This window comes from Vanessa cardui, chromosome 19, assembly GCF_905220365.1.
Source record: "Vanessa cardui chromosome 19, ilVanCard2.1, whole genome shotgun sequence".
NCBI classification, from domain to species: Eukaryota; Metazoa; Arthropoda; class Insecta; order Lepidoptera; family Nymphalidae; genus Vanessa; species Vanessa cardui.
The window spans coordinates 383,877-405,013 of record NC_061141.1 but is presented as its reverse complement, the minus strand read 5'-3'; the positions used below and the strand labels follow the sequence as shown (position 1 = coordinate 405,013).

General features: G+C 35.2%; 2 protein-coding genes across 8 annotated transcripts in view; both read left to right on the top strand.

Moving 5' to 3' along the window:
* Positions 1-21,137, top strand: part of LOC124537838 (neuropeptides capa receptor) — a 117,460-nt gene that overhangs the window by 79,293 nt on the left and 17,030 nt on the right. Inside the window, exons 3-4 of the mRNA XM_047114776.1 lie at positions 3,772-3,971; positions 7,603-7,750. Of these exons, the coding sequence (XP_046970732.1) occupies positions 3,772-3,971; positions 7,603-7,750 (348 nt within the window). The remainder of the gene's footprint in view (positions 1-3,771; positions 3,972-7,602; positions 7,751-21,137) is intronic.
* LOC124537839 lies at positions 15,695-21,008 on the top strand. 7 transcript variants are annotated; one of them, XM_047114782.1, is made up of 3 exons: positions 15,695-15,809; positions 19,672-20,271; positions 20,677-21,008. In XM_047114782.1, exons 2-3 carry the CDS (start codon positions 19,692-19,694, stop codon positions 20,799-20,801), a joined length of 705 nt encoding a protein of 234 aa, XP_046970738.1. In that variant the 5' UTR covers positions 15,695-15,809; positions 19,672-19,691; the 3' UTR covers positions 20,802-21,008. The 7 variants fall into 7 exon arrangements, 6 of the variants coding, with proteins under 6 accessions (XP_046970738.1, XP_046970735.1, XP_046970736.1 ...); XM_047114779.1 differs by having other exon boundaries at positions 19,589-20,271; XM_047114780.1 differs by having other exon boundaries at positions 15,695-15,840.

Genomic DNA, 21,137 nt, shown 5'->3' with positions numbered 1-21,137 from the left:
TTCTCCTCCTATGAAAATAAAAGAGCAGATTCCACGCAAGTGAAATGTGGATTGGTGGAGTTTTCTTTAAGATGTAAAAGTAAAGTAACAACCTGAAAATTTCCCACTGTTGGGCAAAGGCCTTCTCTCCAATTAAGGAGTAGGTTTGGAAAATATTCTACCACACTGTTATAATGTGGGTTGGTGGAACGCACATGTGGCAGAATTCCAATGAAATTAGACACATGCCGGTTTCCTCATGATGTTTTCCTTCACCGCCCAGCACGATATGAATTATTAACACAAATTAAGCTCATATATGTACATATAGTAAGTAGTGCTTGATTGGGTTTGAACCCGAAATCATCGGTTGCACGCGTTCTAACCACTGGGCTATCTCAGCTCCTTTAAGATGTAAGACTTTTTGTATTAGATGAATTATAATCACAAATCAAACACATGAAAATTCATTACTATTTGCCTGGTTTTAAACCGCAATCATATTGTTATATCATGGTCAAAATTTACGCGGACCATCTTCTGATGGTAAAGTAGCCACAGGAAAAACGGTCCTTCGAAACTGCCCAGGAATTTTAAAGACTCAGTTAATCATGTTTCGATAAATTACTACGGAAAAATGGCATTTCACCAAAATAATTTTAAGACGTATAATAATAATAAGCAATTCGAGGAAAAAATATATTAAATGTATTTATATAGTTGTAGATGGTCATTTACAAATCTCTAATTGCATAAAGACCCCAAACGGAATCTAGCTGATGAATGATGATATTATTGTATTGACGTATGGATGTAATGTCATAAGTCACCCGAACATCCGCGTGTCCACTAACGATAACAAGTTGGTATGTGTAATGACTTTCCATTCAACATATTACATAGTATAGAACAAAAGTCTTGTCATGATTTTTAAATATACTTATATAATTTTAATTTCAATAATAATATTAAGTATGGTTTTGATTTTTAAATAAGTTTTCTTAATTGAAATAACATTTATTAGTATGGTTATCGATTTGGTGATCGACACCGTATTGTGGGACTCCCGTCACTTCCTCTCGTGGCGTGGTGCGGCGACTGGTACTGCCTGGCACGAGAAAAACAAAAGGCGGTGGATTTTAAACGGGCAGGGCAGAGGAAAGCTAGATTCGTGGATGGGCGGTAAAAGGATATAATTATATACAATAAGCGGATAAATAATATATGTACCGATTGGTAAATTAATATAGTGACATAAATTAATGTTATGTGAGTAGTTTTATTACAGTCTCTTACCGCTATCTGTGACTATGTATGTTTAGATCTCTATAATTATGCAAAGGATTTTTTTTAATAATAAGTTAATAATAATTTTAAAATAAATGGATATCCCATTCGAGATGAAGGTTTTTGAATATAATACTCCGTGTATTAACACAGTAACGAAAAACTGATCATTAGATTAGAAACCTCTAATGCAATGTCGTAAATAAATAAATAAAGTAGAATATTTCGTATCAGTATTTGACCCGTGTGAAGCCGGCCAGGTCGCTAGTTTGTATGTATAATTGTACACGTAACATTTTCATCTATGAGAAAAATAATATAAAGAGGATAGAATAATAGAATTTCCGCATTGACTTTTTCCGAATCCCCGCATGAAAGCGTATTCGATCACGTTCACGACAAATATTACCGTCGTAATGACGTTTGACGTTTCCTTAATTATAATCCTTTCAAAATAGGACATACTTATATAAAGATTATTAATATCGTCGTGATTGACGACCTTTGTGGTAGAGCAGTGTGTACACCGGTTTTCATGGAAACGCCACTCCGAGGTCCCGGGTACGATTCCCGGCCGAGTCGATATAGAAAATTCATTCGTTTTCTATTTTATCTTGGGTCTGAATTTTTGTGGTACCATCGTTACTTCTGATTTTTCATAACACAAGGGCTTTAGCTACTTACATTGGGATCAGAGTAATGTATATAATGTCGTTCAATATTTATTTATAAAAAATAATTATAATAAAATGACGATTGACAATTTCAATCACTACGTCTTATAAAACAAACTCCCCGAGAGCATCTGTCTGTGTGTTCGCGATAAACTCCGAAACTACTGCACGGATATTCTTGTGGTTTAGGTAGATAATTTATTATAGTATTTGGTAAATACGGTCAAATAGAACAATAAATATCGGATAAAAGCAAAATTTTTTTTTTTAATAAAAAATCACTTCACCCATGCGATGATGGTCTGCTAGTACTATTTACAAAATACTTCACGCCCTTGTACGCTTATTATAGCAAGTATACGAGAAAGTATTTTTTGAAAAAATCAAATAATAGACCAAGTTTAATATAGGTGTGAAATTTTGATACAGAAATGAATGCTGTGCCCCAAGAAGGCCGTGTTAACTTTGCGAAGTCCAATCTATTATAGAATGTTTTAAATATCTAATACAGACAAAATCTGGATTATATAAACACAATTAAACGTAACCCAAAACAATCATTGTCTAAATCACTCCATGCAACGGAAATCTTATACAACTAATATTTCTTATCTGTAGGTACATGTAATAAAATTTGATTGTCTGTCTGTAATATTAAAACAACCTCGTTTTACAAAATGTACGTACTCGTATATTTACACGTTTCATATACCAAAAAGAACCTTTTTGTACAATTTTTGTCTGTCTCTCTCTGTAACGGCTGGACTGATTTGACGGGGCTTTCACTGGCAGATAGCTGATGTAATACGGAATAACTTAACTTGCTACCACTCGTTACATCGGGTGTCCCCGACCAACAACTTAATATCACAAACGTTGCCTTACACATAATTAGTTTTGATAAATTAAAACGCGGGAAGCAGCGGGCACAGCTTGTATATTAATAACCCAATCTACGTCAATAGCATTGTGTCTATCTTAAAGGCTTTGTTTATGGTTAACTAACCATTATTTGAGTGGTGTTGTCTGTGTGTACCTACGTTGTTCATGAATAGTAATTAAAGGCTCGAGATTGCCAACCCTCTGGTGCAGCGGTGTATTATCTCTGCTATTGTTTGAGGTTTTGATGGTTTCAAATTATTATTCAAAAATATTATACATACTATTACTATAGTAAACCACAACTTGGATGTAGCATCGACAAAAATCGTAAAACCGATCACATCCGAATTAAATACGCTCTCTCAAATTATCAATATTTATTTCTTATGTAAATATGATCTTTACACATACGTATTAACGTTTAATATCATATGACCTAATATATTCGTCAATTTGTCACGTCACTGACGCGAGAATCTATAGCGACGAATAGCGTCGAATGTCGCGATAGGGAGGTATTTCTATTGGTTGTATAAATCGCCAGTAATCGGTTGCTCAATGCTACATCTAAGTTGTGTCGTACTATGCTTATTTAACATTTTGTAACAAGATGCTACTAGTGAAATTCACATCGACGAAATAAATCAGAGACACCCAGTTTCTCCAGAAAGATTAACGTAACTAGGTATTTTTTTTGTTACTTAATTTCTACTCTTTTATATAGTTGCAATTTAAAACCTCAGAGCAAGCAGTCTTATTTGTAATTTATTTGTCATTTCGTTTTGAATATTTTATAAGTTTGAAATTCTCTACTAAACGAAAAAAAGAGCCAATCTCTATAGATTGGATCTCTTTCCTTTTAAGTAGGTTCTATATTTAAACCTTAGGTGAAATGACTAAACTAAATTAATTTCTATATATTATATTATTTTTTCAATTTTGTTCACAGGGCATCATACGTGTCTGTGCTAACGATAGTAGCATTCACTCTCGAGCGCTACCTGGCAATATGTCACCCGCTACACATCTACGCCGTAGCGGGCCTACGGCGAGCGCTACGGATAGTGCTCGCGCTGTGGGCACTATCGCTGCTGGCCGCTTCTCCATTTGCCCATTACACTACAGTTAACTACCACGATTATCCACCACGTAAGTTAAAAATTACATTAATTTATAAACAGACAAAAAAGTAGACTATTTCCTTCCTTCTATTTATTTCCAAATCAAATTTCATCAATTTCAGTTCATTGGTTTGACCGTTAAAGAACGACAGACAAACAGATAAAGTTACTTTCATAATAATAATACATATTAGTAAACATTTACTGGGAACTTACCAGTCATCATACATTATACCATCAAGCGACAATGCTTAATATTTTTGTTTTACGGTCTGGACGGTGAGCGAGACAGTGTAATTACAGGCACATGGGTCATAATATCTCTGTTCCCAAGGTTGTCTTCTGATATGTCTGTGAGCACTGGGACCCACTTACCATCAGGTACAATATTTCCTCACGAACCGGTAGCAACAAATTGAATAAGTACAAAGTAACTTGTTTGTTGTTGTTATATTTATATAAAACTACGCTTATAGACTTTATAGACTGTTTTAAGTCCAATTTATTTTCCATTTCCTCACAATTTTCAAGAGAATCAAATGCGACATTGTGAATTCTCATTCTATAATATGTAGCGCTCTCAGAAATATATTGTTTAAACCAATGTTCTCATACGAATGGTATACAATATATTTATATAATTGTATATATACTTTTTCAGAAGTATCCTTAATGCTCCTATTAACAGCCATACAAAGTAATGTTTTACAAAATAATCGTAACAGTCCATACATTTCCCTCTGCTAACAACAAGTGACACACAATTGTATCCCACACATAAAGATTTCCTAACTATGTGTTGAAATAAAACTAGTTTTAACGGATTTGAATCGCGTATATTAATTATTTTTAACATTCCGACGTTTCGAGCTCTTTACAGCGTTCGTCTACCCGTGACCACGAAATGTGTAATAATCGCGAAAATTTAAGATAACTATGTGTTACCAATGATCGCACTGTTCTATTCACTAAGCCACCTCGGCTACAATTTCCCGGTTACAAATATATCAACTCAGTATTCACGTCTCCTTTGCAGTGCTGTCTTGTTGCTTTAATATGTTTATGTCGTGCCAAGAAATGTGCGCCAAGTCTAAGATTAATAAGAAATTGGAATGCAAATAAGCCAGTTGCAGATCTCATTAAATTCCGTACGACTATTGGCACAGTCTGAGAGAACATAAGCTTTGGAGTTATGTTAATAGTATCTTAATCGATAACAATATTCCCTCCGGTAATTTAAGTATGTATGTGTATGTAATCTGCCTTTCTATTAAACCGTTTATTTAGAATTTTGTGAGAAAATCCAGGTAAGCACTTACGAGTTTCCATGTGCTTACTTTCTGTTTGTAATTATCTTATCAGCTTATAATTATTAATTTAAATGAATTTGAGCAATGTAGTAGAATAAGCTCCAAATCATCCATACCAAAGGAAAGGGGCCCTCAGTCCAGTAGTGGGTTACTAATTAGTGTTACACTTATTTATATTTTATACACATACCTATACTACGTTTGGCTGAAAGAATAGACCAGAGAATGTTTGCAGCATTACTGCCTTCTTTTGTATTAAGTTCCAAATATAAAATTCCAAATTCCAGTTCCAAATTTAAAAATACCTGTAAAACTCGACTTGAATAACCTTTATTTTGATTTCTAATCAAAATCAAATAAAATCAAATCAGTTTTGTTCAAGTAAACTTCACAATGAAGCGTTTATGAGTCGTCAACAATTAAATACTACCACCGTTTCGGAAAGCAGCTTCTAGCGAGAAGAAACGGCAAGAAACTCGCATAGTTGCTCTTTTTAAATAAACAGATTTACAATGCTGTTATAAATGTGCAATTTACAGTAATTAGTTACCTATGATGGAACTCGATCGAAGTCCAGGCGTTTCTTTCTAAAAAGTGCTCTTTTAATGAATAATCTATATATATATATATATATATATATATATATATATATATATATATATATATATATATATATAAGAATAAATATGTAAACGAAACTAATTTGAATAATGGCCAAAATGTTAGTATCATTTCCCGTTGAACTGCAATTTCGTTTTTGAGGGAAATTCGGTAAATTACGAGTCGAACTCGTGTAATAGGATTTCGTGCTACTACGATAGAAAATAAGGAGAGAATAATATATATTGATATTATAATGGGAAAGTAACTCGTATGTATGTAAATGTCCTTATATGTATTTACCTGACAATCTGTTGTTAAATTAAAAAAAAAATAACTTGAATTAAAATGTAACCTTTAGTAATATTATAAATGCAAAAGTACCGCTGTCTCTTCGCGCTTGAACTACTAAACTGATGATTTAAAATTTAATTTAATTGGTTTAAAGATAGTTCGAACCCCAGGAATGACATATAGTTTTTTAATTCACAGATCGCGGGCTAATATAGTTTATAAACTTCTCGCGGGTAAAAACGCGGTTTAGCTAATTTAACAATATTTGAAAACGTGGGCGACTACGGTTATACATATAAAGTCTTCATACTTTCGCTCAGGTTTTCCTCAAAACTTGTTAATTAAAAATACATTAAGGTTCTATATTCCGTGGCAATACGCCTAACGCAGAGAGAAAATGTAAAATAAAGCAGAGACGATTCTTCTTCTACCTTCACAGTATGTAAATTAAAACAAAGGTGCTATTAAGGTGTATTTCTTATAGGGTCTTGTTTTATTTACTAATTTGTACTACAAAATTATTTGAATACTAACATATTACATTTGATACGCTGATAAACAGGTAGACAGCGGAAGTGATTCCTTAAGAATCCTTTTACACGACGCTCGGTACCGCAAAAATGAGTCAGAAGGAATGAAAGTTAATAACAAATGTATAATAATTAATTAAAATTTCATGCTATGTGACCCTATTCTCTGTAATTAAAATATTGATGTGAGTATTTTCTGAATTGCTTGTCAGTTCTTCTCGGTAGAATCGAACCGGTGGTAGTTTGACATGACGAATCTGAAGTGCTGTCATGTGTTACTTGAATAATTTATATAAATATAAATAAATATATAACTAAAATATAATTTTATTTTTATATAGATTATACGGTGATTTTTTTTAATAGACAGTGTGATTCGAGAAGAAGGTATATAATACATGGACAAATTCGTAAAGATACACTTATAATTTTAGAAGTTTCTACTGTGATGTCATATCATTTCGCCCGTGCGAAGCCGGGGCGGGTCGCTAGTTTGCAATAATGTGGAGATCATTAAACTGCAAAAGTTCAATCCAGCTACATGCACTCCTGACTTTTTAAAGTTATGTCTAATTCTAAACCAGCACTGTACTAGCGTGTTTAAAAACAGCCTCAATCATCTCATTCAGAAAACGGCCCAGTAGTGCTGCTAATAACGTATGAGCAGAGCTTTCATTAGCTGTCATTAAAATAAGATTTTTTGTATGATTGAATTATTCATAGAGCTTTTAAGATTCAAATTCATATCTTTAATAGCCATATAGTCCATTAAATAAATAATATAATTTACGTTACCTTTTTAACTACGAAATACTTGAAAGACTATTAACTATAGCAATCACGATTGCTTTTAATTATTATTAATAAGTTATATCACATTAACTACCTTCATTTTTTAATGAATATTTTTTTATTCATTCATCAGTCTCAGGAAACGCGTCCCTGGAGTCAGCTTTCTGTGCGATGCTGGAACTGCCCTCTTGGTACATCTGCGAACTGAGCAGCTTCTTCTTTTTCATCCTGCCCGGCCTGATCATCCTCTGTCTGTACGTGAGGATGGGCTTACGGATCAGGTATGTCATGGGGTATGTATCTTGCTCCTGAGTTTTCGTTTTTATTAAAAGGTTATTCGCAAACAGGAATCCCTCCCTTATAAAGCTTTATTTATGCTTAGCTATGGAGCATATCTACAGATTATATTATAAGTTAGGCAAATGCAGTATTTCAATTGAAATTAATTATAAATATTGCTGAGATTTTTTTAGAAAATATTAAGATTACATGTAGGGCTTTTAAGATAATATTTTTGTTGTTATGCGAATTATTTTTGAAACGTAATAAATGAACTACAACCACAAATCCATCCGGGGAACACATAGCCTAGTGATGTTAATAACTTAAATATATTCATTTGACTTATATATTTTCTATCCGAGAGCGCTCACAATAAAAGCTCTTACATATTTTACGTGCATGTTAGGAACTCTCAGTGGCAGACCCAAGTTTGGAAGTTGGCGAAGCTTAAGGAACGGCAGTGTAGCCGTTCCTTAAGGCCATTCCGCTTGTCTTGTACTCTCCGAGTTTGCGTTTGTATTGCGTACACGCTTCTGTTACTATTACTATTAAGGTATTATATTATAATAATGTATTCGTGATGAATGGGATGCCGTCAATTATTGCCATGATTTTATTAAACAATTTTTGTAATTGGAGAAAATTAAGCACTAATAATAAAATACAAAATAGATAATCAAAGAAAATATATCAATATAATTCCGCTTGGTCGCTGGACAAGGTTACCCCCTAAAAGTACGATTTATTTTCGAGATAACCTCTTAATCCCAAATAAAATAAATGAATAATCAATGCCAATAATAATAAGATAGGCACAAGATTACAAATACCGTAATAGTTATTCTACCGCCAAATAACAGTACTCAGTATTGTTGTGTTCCGGTCTGAAGGGTGAGTGAGCCAGTGTAACTACAAGCACAAGGGACATAACATCTTAGCTCCCAAGGTTGGTGAATATAAATATTTCTTGCAGCGTCATTGTCTATGGGTGATGGTGACCACTTACCATCAGGTGGCCCATATGCTCGTCCGCCAACCTATACCATAAAAAAACCTTGTTTGCGCAGTCCTCGGTTAAGACAGACGTGGTCAATCAAGATTTATATCGATTCCTCTTTTTACAACTATTGCAGTGCTCACTTCGTCGAAGTTTGATTAACGTGGTTTCACGAAATCGCCCGTAACCAACGAAATGTTTGTACGAGTAACATACCGCTCTAATGTTTACTTTGTATGAACTTTTAAATATGACCGACCTTTATTATTATGGTTTATACTTACCAATATATAAACACAAGTGCATTTTTTCCGACTAAATATGTTATACTTATGATTAATATTCGGATAATTGAATTTAAATGCAAATAATATAGTTTATTGCTCAATATATGGGCTATCTAACATAAAACCTCAACCTCTATAGTTTAATATTATTCGCAGATGTTCATTACTACATATTATAAAACAAAGTCCCCCGGCCGCACCTGCCTGTTTGTATACATCAACAACAAACAACAACAACAGCCTGTAAATTCCCACTGCTGGGCTAAAGGCCTCCTCTCCCTTTGAGGGGAAGATTTGGAACATATTCCACCACGCTGTTCCAATGCGGGTTGGTAGAATACAAATGTGGCAGAATTTCTATGAAATTTGTCACATGTAGGTTTCCTCACGATGTTTGCGTTCACCGCTGAGCACGAGATGAATTATAAAGACAAATTAAGCACATGAATCAGCGGTGCTTGCCTGCGCTTGAACCCGCAATCATCGGTTAAGATGCACGCGTTCTGTCTGTCTTTATATTCGCGATAAACTTCAAAATCACTCAACGGATTTTCATTAAGTTTTCACTGATAGTCAGAGGTATTGATAAGTAAGATTTAAGAATATAATTTATTAAAATTTTTGTTCGAGATGTCGGAAAAAGCAACAAAAAATATATAAACAAACGATAAAATAAAAAAAAATATGCTCTCGTGCGAAGCCGTTATTGTCACTAGTTATTGATATTTTTATTTCTTTAAAAACTACGTTGACCAGTATACTGTAGTAAGTACAATAGGCAGACCGGCCATACCAGAAGTATTTCTCTACCTCAAACTTTAGGCTAATCAGCAACACTTGACTGTACTAGTAACCAAGAGTTCGTATTACAATTTATAAAAACATACTTGAAATTTTGTTAGCGAATATATTTTGGTCTAAAACTTCGTTCTGATCCTTATGGACACAATTTGTGGGCTATTCAGCGTTATGATATAATCAGAAGGTCCCATTTCGACCGCTCGACAAGTTGTTTTGTTGTGTAATAAACATTATAACGTCCTTACAAGATCCTTCGTAAATTCCAATTATACCGAAAAAAAACGACAAGAATATCATGGGGTGAATATCTTATTTTATTGTATCTCTGCCCCGAGCTTCGTGCCCGTATAAATAAAAAAAAACTGTTGTAGCCTTAGTTACTTTTTACGACAGTTGTCTGCCAGTTATAGCCGCATCAAAATCGGTACAGCCGTCCCAGAGATTAACTGGAACAAACAGACAGTGTATACATATGTATGTATACGCATTTAGTAAAAAGCAGTTTATTTAATATTACATAGAGATACATCGATTTTATTACATGGCAATTAATGAATTATAGACCGATGAGATTGTTTTATCAATTATTATCTTAACGCTTTATGTTAATATTTAGTCTTAAAGAATTTCAAACTTCTAACCTGAAAAAACCTTTGGACTCCAGCAAGTTTTACACAAAAAGAAGTTAAATTTAACTCGCTTATACTCGAGTAAAAAAACCATCCTGTTCTGTTGTTAATTAAATTAGTACTTTGTCGAGAGTTGTAAAGTTGTGCAAGACACGATCGCCCTGATCCGAAGTACCTTTGAATCGTCGTGCGTCCATTGTTCACAGTTTTTAATTAACTGTTGTTTTAAGGAAAAAAACTATAACAACATTCTACTTCTATACTATACAGTTCAACAGTATTTGCTTGATTGATGTTTAGTTTGTAAAATTCTTAGATTATGGGTTCGAGTCCTGGTTGAGTCTATTAAATTATTAATAACAAGTCGATATTAAAAAGATTGCAAGGAACCTCCTCGAAAAGCTTAGAAAAACGGTAGATTCTGCGCCTGAGCTTCTAAAGTCGACCATCAGTTGACCATCTATTAGGATTGTAAATATGCTATGACAGAGTCTACCTGTTTTCAACCGACTTCCAAAAGGAGGAGGTTATCAATTCGTCTGTATTTTTTTTTTTTTTTTTTTTATGTTTGTTACCTCATAACTTTTCACTGGGTGGTTTTTGTTTGAAAGGTAGTGCTTCTCGTGGGGTCCCATTTTTTTTATTTTTTTTTCCGATGATGGTATCCATGTGAAAACGACATAAGTCTTAAATTTGCATTATGTATATGCGCGACAAATAGGTGAATAACTGAAAATCACGTTAACCAATTTTGATAATTCTTTTTTTATTATAAAATATATACTTCAAGGGTAATTTGGTGAAAGTTTGGTAAGGTTCTGAGCACAGGATCCATGACAAAGTAACGGAACGGAGAGGAACGGAACAATTCTGAGGAGCACATTAGCGATACTCGGTCGAATCTTTTATTTATAGGATATTTGAGTCACCTTCCGTAATGTGGTTATGTTTATGTAATTATCATAGTCGAATATTATAAACAACTAGCTACCCACCCCGGCTTCGCACGGGTGCAATACTGATACTTAATATACTACAGAATTTGTTTATATACGACATCACATCGCAAACTTCTAAAATTATCAGTGTTTCTTTACTATATTGTTCATGTATTATATACACAAACCTTCCCCTTGAATCACACTATCTTTTAAAAAAAACCGCATCAAAATCCGTGTTGCGTAGATTTAAAGATATAGGGACAGAGATAGCGACTTTGTTTTATACTATGTAGTGATGGAACTCCTATACGGCTCGCAGTTAGGGTGCGATATGGGGCAGAATTTCTTACTATCTTTAATCAAATTTTGTGTATGTGATGTGATGTCATATGATGTACGAAATATAGTTGGTCTTTTTCAAAGCTTTTTTGCTTAGTTCGATTACAGCTCTTTCGAGGGATCCTTGTAGTTTACGCCGCGTGACGCTTTAAATCCGCATTTTCGAAAGTCTATTTTTGCTTTATTCGCAAGTTTCCTTTGAAATTGTCCTCGAAGTAGTTTCTGACTCATATAAACGGAACGCTTAATCTATCCATATTAAAAAAAATTAGTTAGTCAACATCAGCTTCACTTAAAATCAAAAAATAAATAAAATTTTAACAAAAAGAAAAACCGACTTCAAACAAAACACTATTTTAAAACAAATGAATATGCACGAAAAAGTAATAAAAATAATTGCGTATTCAACATATTTTTTAGAGTCTTCCTAAGTTAAATGAAATGAAAAATATTAGACTACTTAAAAGTCGATTAACGATTATATCATGTAGTTATAGTTATTGGTATATTTGGAGCCGGTGTCAGCCACGGTGCCCTTGCCCCAACAATCAAAAGAAAGAAGCGATACGAGCCCCTTGATTGATCCAGTATATTATTGTGTAAAAGGTAATTTGTAAAAAACATATTTGTTAAAGTATTCTCGTATTGTTTTTTTGATAGATATACTGTAGGGTTTTATTGGCTAACACCGACTCCAAATATAACAATAACAAATATAAAAATAAGATACCTATTATATTATTAGAATAACATAAAAGTTAGAAACTGTAAATAATATATATTTTAATATCAATGAAAAACGACACCTCAATCACGAATATTGCGAGCAATTAAGTTAATGGACGCAAAGCCGAATATATCTTAACCGGTTCAAACCAAAACCAGAAAACAACCCGGGATGCGAATGTCATCGAACCATCTTAGAAACAGCTTGACATCCACGACTTTCCACATCTCCTCTCCAACCTTGACCTTGATCAAAATTAAGCTTTTCATGCCGTCTAATTCAAACATATAAAAATGATAAATATGATTATTAGAATAACGGTACGGTGAGCACGTCGGCGAAATTTTAAAAATAGGCTTAGCCCTTTAACAAAGCAGTCAATTTCATCCCTGACTCGTGAGCTCTCATCGGAATGCGACCGCAGCAAAGAGGGCCAATAATACCGCTGTTATTAGCGGTTGGGCGCGTCACGGGCAGATAACTGCGGTTTATTTTTAATTGGATTCACTATTTTTAAATATTGAATTAGACTAGCACAGCGAAAGCAATCATAACTCGGAACGTGTAAAGCAAACGCCACACATATGTATCCGATATAAATAACTAAGATCATGTCACAATATGATAAAACGAGTCTGTACCAGTAGGGCTAGTATGTAACTTCGATTGCTAGTCTGGTCTGTCAAATATTAGGACTGATTGCGGTGGTGTGTTTTATATTTAAGACATTATTGTGATCTTTTAGGCCGCAGTGGTATTTTAAGATGAAAAATAATAATTATGGGTCAAACTAAGAACCTCTTTTTTTCGAATCGATTAAAGCACTAAAACCTTCTCCGAAATGTAAAAATACTTTTCTGAAAACCGCATCCAAATAGCTTTAGCCAAACGCGAGTAATCGCGGACAAACATACCTCGAACTGAGAACCTCTTTTTTTTGAAGTCGGTTAATAAATGCAACGCCTCATGTCACTTAATTTGTACACCTTAATGTTTTAAATAGATTTCATAGCCCGGACTTATTTCCATTGGACTGATATATACTTTTTGACTGATCTTTTCAAATAAACATGCCTTACGAATATGTAAGGAATACTGTATTGTGATTAGCCGATAGTGAAAAAAAATTATGAATATAATAATAAGGCTTGTATCTTCAAAATGTTCATCTTTACTACATATTTTCCGTTTTATTGTTCAAACAGTGTGGCGGCAGCTTTACAAATCCGCTTTGCGGCCGATTCCCCTCATCTAATCTGTCGGTAGCTGGATTCAACGAAAATAATTACTCTAGCTATCTTAAACGAGTGGTATTGAATTTGTTACGGAAACGATTTCAAAGGCTTTTTAATGAATATTTTACACACATTTTTATGCCAAATTATCTAAATGTTATATAGGTAAGTTGACCGAGTGCTTAGAACATGTACATCTTAACTGGACTGCAGGTTCAAATCCACAATGACGAAATAATCTGCTTCATTTGATTTCGCTTTATTAGTTCATCTCATGTTCAGTCTGAGGTCAGAAAATCTATTTATGTAGGATGTAAGCAATACATAATAATAGATTGAATCGAAAGGAAGGTTTTTGTACATAATACATGGACAATATTTTCGAACTTTCTTATGTGATGTCGCAAAAAAACAAATTCTGAAGTATATTTAATATTGCACCCATGCGTGATTCGCTAGTTCGATATGTATCAATGAACTCTGAAACAAAGTGAGTAAATAAAACCTTTTCCACAAATAGAAGACACCTTTCCTCAATGGCGGGGCGTGTCATTGTCAACGCTCCTGAAACTTTTATTTGGTGTTTAGGAATTAGTACGTATACCGTAATTAAATTTTCAACATACACGAGTCCCTAACAATACGAATTTACTGCTAACTTTAAACATCAGAGTGAGTGAATATACAGAATTAGACGGGTGTAGCTAGTAACTGTATTAAAATATACTTTATTAAAGTAGGCTTTTACAAGCATTTTTAAATCGTCATATCCGTCGTGCTTTCTTTTGTTAAATAAAAACAGATTTTTTTTATTTATAGCGTTACCCCAAAGTGGTTTGCCATATGACATAATACTATGGCGTATATACTAGGCGAGCGATATCAATATCAGTTAGTTGTCCTACTTTTCTAACGGCGTATGCTTTAGCCGAGTCTTCCTGTCAAGAATGATAAATGAGAATTTCACTGAAGTTTAGAAGCTAATGTTATTCCTCAAATCATAGTAGTATCTATTTTAAGATGAAGGCTACTTAATGATATATTACAATTTTACAGTCTCACATTAGGTAGTTTAGAAACTTACACATTTTGTTTTTTTATAATGTTCGTTAACAGCGCTGGGAACCTACATATGATTCTTAACTAATTCCATCGGCCAAAGATATCGGCGCAGTAAAAAATATTAAGTGTTCCCTACCACCGCCACTGCCACCAAACTTCCAATATAAAATGTCCATTGTGCCTGTGGTTACATTGGCTCAGTTACTATTCCAACTGTAGGGCTAAAATACTGAAAAAATAATTTGGAACATTGTTGCGTACAAAATAATAATACCAGACCCATACTTATACATGCATAATATACATATAAAACACCTTACTATGCCTGTCCTGTTGGTTTCTTTGCTCAAGAAAATGTAGTTGATAAGCACATTTCTTATAAAACTGCGTTCATGCGCAATTTCGATAAGTTGTGTTCAGAAAGGATTGCAGTGAAGTGCTCGCTGGAGATCCAATTGATTTGCTTGATTCACAAAAGAGCTGACAAAGTGTCCAATGAATAGAGTAATGGCAACATGTTTCAGCACGAGAAAGTATGGTGCTATAATGCATGGACTGTCATTATATACGACTTGTGTTTCTCCTAGAGCCAGGATAAAACAGCATGTTGGATTAAGTTCCAAACTCTTCCTTAAGATACCTTTTTTTATAGACGAAAGTTAAAATACTTTTAATTATCGATAGTACTGCACTAAATATCAACTCGTATCTATCTTTTGTTACTGTTTATCTAATATATCTGTTACTAGGAAAGAAATAAAGTGCATTTTTCTCAGATACAACATAGGCTAAAAACTTATACAAAGTTTGAAATATAATATATAATAAGAGAAGATGTAAAGTGTGCTAAAACAAATGAAAAATAAATATGAACATGACTGAAAATAATGTTGTGTTGGAGGAAGACTAATATTTTACTTTAGCAACACCACACCTGCCTATATAAGACGAGATATTGGCGATAAGAGCGCATTTATTCGTTAACTTTTGAAGTGTGCGGAAGCTCTGCCCGAATAATTACCGATTACTAATTTTTTTATGTTTGTTTAATTTTGTTTAGTCATAAATTGTGTATGTACTTGAGGCCGAAGGCCAAATAAATCTTTTTTTTATTTCTATAATTGTTTGATTTATAACATCAGAAGTGGGATTCGAAGGCTGTTATAGCCGTAAACACATTTCTGGTGCTATAGATGAAACTTAATTCTACCCTCCCACGCGGTTTAGTAATTTAAATATTCGGGCAATGCTTCCATCAGTGTAATGTCGAACAACGATAAACGTAACAAACGAAGACGTCGAGGACAAACTCCTCCCAACTCAATGGAAGAGATCCTGACCAGACTTCGCGCTTTGGAGGAGCAGTCTCGTGCGTCTGTGGAGATGCAAGCATCAGGCAGAGCTGGCACTAGTCGCGCTGTCGCGCTGCAAAGCGCCGCACCAGCAGCCGCATCGACGCCTGGGGCGCCGACTCCGCCACGCGGCCACGTGGTTACGCCGCCACCGACTCCGCAAACCAGCCAGACGGGGTTATCGCAGTCCGAAGATGTGGTGACGAATGCTGCCGAGCGGCTCTTGACCGCTATCAGCTGTGCTCAGGTCAGATCCAATCGATATTTTGTCTCTGATTTTGATCCGAGTGTTCATGACTTCGACACGTGGTGTGATGAGGTAGAAAGAGCGCGTATTTTGAACCAATGGGGCGACAAAGAATGCCTTGCTCGCATCGGACATTGCCTGAAAGGGGAATCTCGTACCTGGCTTAGCCAATGGACAAGTGATATTCGCACATGGTCCAATTTCAAACTAGAATTAAAAGCCTTATGCCCACGCTCTGTCGATGTCGCGAATGTTCTTTATGACGTTATGCGAACAGAGTCCGACAAATACTCCACATACGCCGAATATGCACGTAGATCGCTTTTAAAGTTACGCATAGTTAAAGATCTAAGCAACGAGCTACTTACTGCCATTATTATACGTGGAATCGTAGATCCACAAATCCGCGCTATGGCTATTAACGCTAAATTATCGCCCGATTCTATAGTGGAGTTTTTGTCTAGCTTTGTTAAACCTTCTAACAATTCAAATAGAAAAATATCTACTAACTATAGTCGGTTTGATAAATTCTCTAATAATAACAATTTAAATCGCAACCTTTTAAAACGCAAATACAGTTCAAACGATTCAAAATCAATTAAATGTTATCATTGTAAGCAATTTGGCCATAAAAGTGTAGATTGTAGTAAACGATTGAATACAACTACAATTAATAATAACAACGAAAGAGCAATCGCGCTACCGGTAACGTCTCATGTTGATGTGTTGAAGTGTACATTTTGTAAAAAGGTAGGTCATTCCGAGAATATGTGTTTTGCCAAAGAACGGTCGAGTTCACGAAACAATAATGGTGTTAATTTTTGTCGCGAACTTGTGGGTAGTTATAAAAATCGTGATGTAACAACCGCTGTTATCTCGGGAATCCCGTTAGATGTTTTGATCGATAGTGGTTCATGTGTCTCTCTAATGTCGAAAAATATTGTTAAACATTTTTCATGTCAATTAAGACCTACAAATCAATTATTACGTGGCTTAGGTGGTATGGAAGTGAAATCAGAATCGTATGTAACGTTGCCCGTTGAATTCAGTGACTTAACAATAGAAATTGATTTTTATATAGTCGATGATAGTAATTTAAATGTACCCGTAATTATTGGCACCGACGTGTTAAATAGAAAAGGCATAACATATGTTAGGACCGGTGATTGTCAGCGTATAATTCGTAGTAAACCTATTGAAAGCAATATTTTGCCAGTAAATTCAGTTTGTTTATCCGAACAAGTAAATACGTCTGTGTCTGGAAAAGATAGAGAACGATTATTAGAGATTCTAGCCAAGTATTCAAAATTCTTTTTAAGTGGTACCGCGATCACAACTGTAAAGGATAGTGAAATGCATATTAAACTGACAACTAATGTACCCGTTTATTATAGACCCTATAAATTATCACACGATGAAAAATTAAAAGTTCGCGAAATAGTTAAAGATTTGCTTAATAAAAGTATAATTCGTGAATCTGACTCGGAGTACGCTAGCCCAATTCTATTGGTGAAAAAGAAAGATGGTTCTGATAGAATGGTGGTGGACTACCGTGCACTGAATCGAATTACTGTTAAAACTAGACATCCCCTACCGTTGATTAATGACTACATAGACCGATTAGGTAAAGCTCGCTGGTTTAGTTCCTTAGATATGGTATCTGGGTTTCACCAACTTAGAGTTGCTGAGGAGTCTATTCATAAGACGGCATTTGTTACCCCGGAAGGCCACTACGAATATTGTAAGGTCCTCTATGGATTAGCAAATGCACCGATTTTTTATCAGAAAACTATTGCTAAGACGCTAAAATCCTTTATCGAGGCTGGACAGGTTGTAGTCTATATCGATGACGTACTTATATTGACACAAAGCACTAACGAAAACCTTATTTTATTAGATTCGGTAATTAAAACTTTGACAGAGGCAGGATTTTCTATCAACTTAAAGAAATGCACTTTTCTAACCAATGAAATTGAATATCTCGGTAGGATTATACGCGATGGTCAGGTTAGGCCGAGCACTTATAAAATTGACGCGTTAGTTAAATCACCACCCCCGAATAATGTCAAACAGGTGCGGCAATTCCTAGGCCTCGCTGGGTATTTTCGTAGATACATACCTAATTACGCGATTAAGACCGCGCGCATTGCAGCCCTAACTAGGAAGGGAATAAATTTTGACTGGACCGACGAACATGAAGACGCACGTCAGGAAATAATTTCTTATTTAACAAATGAACCAATTCTAGCTATATTTGACCCTGACTTAATGACCGAATTACATACTGATGCCAGTTCAATTGGCTATGGCGGTATTCTTATGCAAATACATAAAGACGGTTGTAGGCGGGTAGTCGCATATTTTAGCAAATTAACTGCCGTCGCGGAGTCCAAATACCACAGCTATGAGTTGGAGACCCTTGCGGTAGTAAAATCATTGCAACATTTTAGACAATATTTAATTGGCAAAACTTTTAAAATAATCACAGATTGTAATGCGCTAAGAATGACGCAACGCAAAAAGGATCTCCAACCCAGAGTTGCAAGGTGGTGGATGTATATGCAGGATTTTGATTTCTCGCTAGAATATCGTAAGGGCACACTTATGTCACATGTCGATTATTTAAGCAGAAACCCGGTCAATGTTGTCGATATCATTCGAAAGCCCCAAAATTGGGCTCAAGTGGCACAAGCAGGTGACGAGGAAACCATTTCTTTGTTAGAGAAATTAAATAACGGTGAATTAGATAACACGCGTTATGTAAAACGTAATGACCTCTTGTATTATAAATACGACGTCACGGGTGAGCAAGCGCGATTCTTGTGTTATGTACCAAAAGCATTTAGATTAAGCTTGTTACGCGTTTTCCACGATGAGCATGAACACATCGGTATAGACAAGACGATTGATCTGATCCTACGGCACTTTTGGTTCCCTGGTCTAAGACGATTTGTTGCGAAATATGTCACACACTGCGTTATCTGCATTTCTCATAAACAAACTCCCCGAGCACCTTTACAACCTATATCTTCGTGGCAAAAAGATTCGGTACCATTTGACGTGTTACACGCCGACGTACTCGGGCCGCTGAGAGATAGCGATGGTCATAAACACGTACTCATTATAATTGATGCATATACAAAATATTGGTCGCGTTAAAACGCCAAGATAGTAGTGAGCTAAAGCGTGTAATAACTCAAATTGTATCGCTGTTCGGTAGTTTTAAAAAGCTAGTGTGTGATAGAAGTCGTATGTTTGATAATTACGAATTTATTAACTGGATATCTGGTTACGGTGTCGAAGTGCATTTTATTACTCCCGAAATGCACCAAGAAAACGGCCAAGTTGAACGTTACTGCCGCACAGTACTTAATATGATAAGGGTTGAAGTAAATTATAATAAAAATGATTGGTCAAAAGTATTATGGAAATTACAACTAGTATTAAATATCACTAAACATAAGACAACCCAATACTCGGCACTTAATCTTCTCATCGGCACTGATTCGACTACTCCGTTAATAAATAGCTTGATTAAAGACATAACCTACGAAGGTTCAAATCCAAATCGCTACGCGACCCGCGAATTAAGACGGCAACGAGCTGAAGAGCTTATTCGCGATAATATAAACAAACAAGATGCTTATGTTAATAAAAATAGAAAACCTCCTAAAAAGTATCAAGTAAATGACTTGATTTACGTGATCAAGAACTCTCAAAGCACCGGGAAACTTGACAGTGGTATGACGGGCCCTTATAAAGTAACGAAGGCGCTCCCTAATGATAGATACGAAGTCCAATTGTTGGCTGGTGCCTATGGCAAAACTACTCAGGTAGCTGCAACATTTATGGTTTTATGGAAGGGTGAATGGACACCCGAAACTTGTGCTGCATTTTTTGAAGGTATTTACTTGTTGTGCATGAGTTGTTATTTGTCTTTACTTCATTTATTTATTGTGGCATGTAAATGTGAGACGTGCTAGTGGAAAAGACCCATGTAAAGCCTGTGCGCGGGGTATTGGGTTGACCACAATGGTTTCGGGGGTGAGTCAGTTGCGCAGCTGACAACAGACCTGTGTAAATCCATGGTGTATAGGTATCTGGGGTGACCTACTACAGACTGATGTAAAACCTGTTCGTACACACGACTTTGTGCGAGGTATTCGGTTGCGTGGGAACAGACCTGTGTAAAACCTATGTAGTCTATTCAAAATGGCTTATGTAGTTGACAAATATACAAATATATGCCTTGTTGAGTAATAGAACAGACGTGACTAATGATGGAGTTTTGTGTGTTTATTTCCTCAGAAACCAATGATGACAATGCTGAGCAGTTATCGGATGTTGTGGGTGTTACCGATCCATCCACAAGTTCATCTGAGGGCTTCGGGGACGCAGCCCCGTCAGGAGAGGCCGTGTTGGAGGAAGACTAATATTTTAATTTAGCAACACCACACCTGCCTATATAAGACGAGATATTGGCGATAAGAGCGCATTCATTCGTTAACTTTTGAAGTGTGCGGAAGCTCTGCCCGAATAATTACCGATTACTAATTTTTTTATGTTTGTTTAATTTTGTTTAGTCATAAATTGTGTATGTACTTGAGGCCGAAGGCCAAATAAATCTTTTTTTTTATTTTTATAATTGTTTGATTTATAACAGTTGTTTATCACTGGAATACCTTCCTCTACATGCTCTGCATATTATCCCTTTCTATTAAGAAATAAGAGTGAATTTAGTACATTAATTTTCTTGAACGTGATTCTAG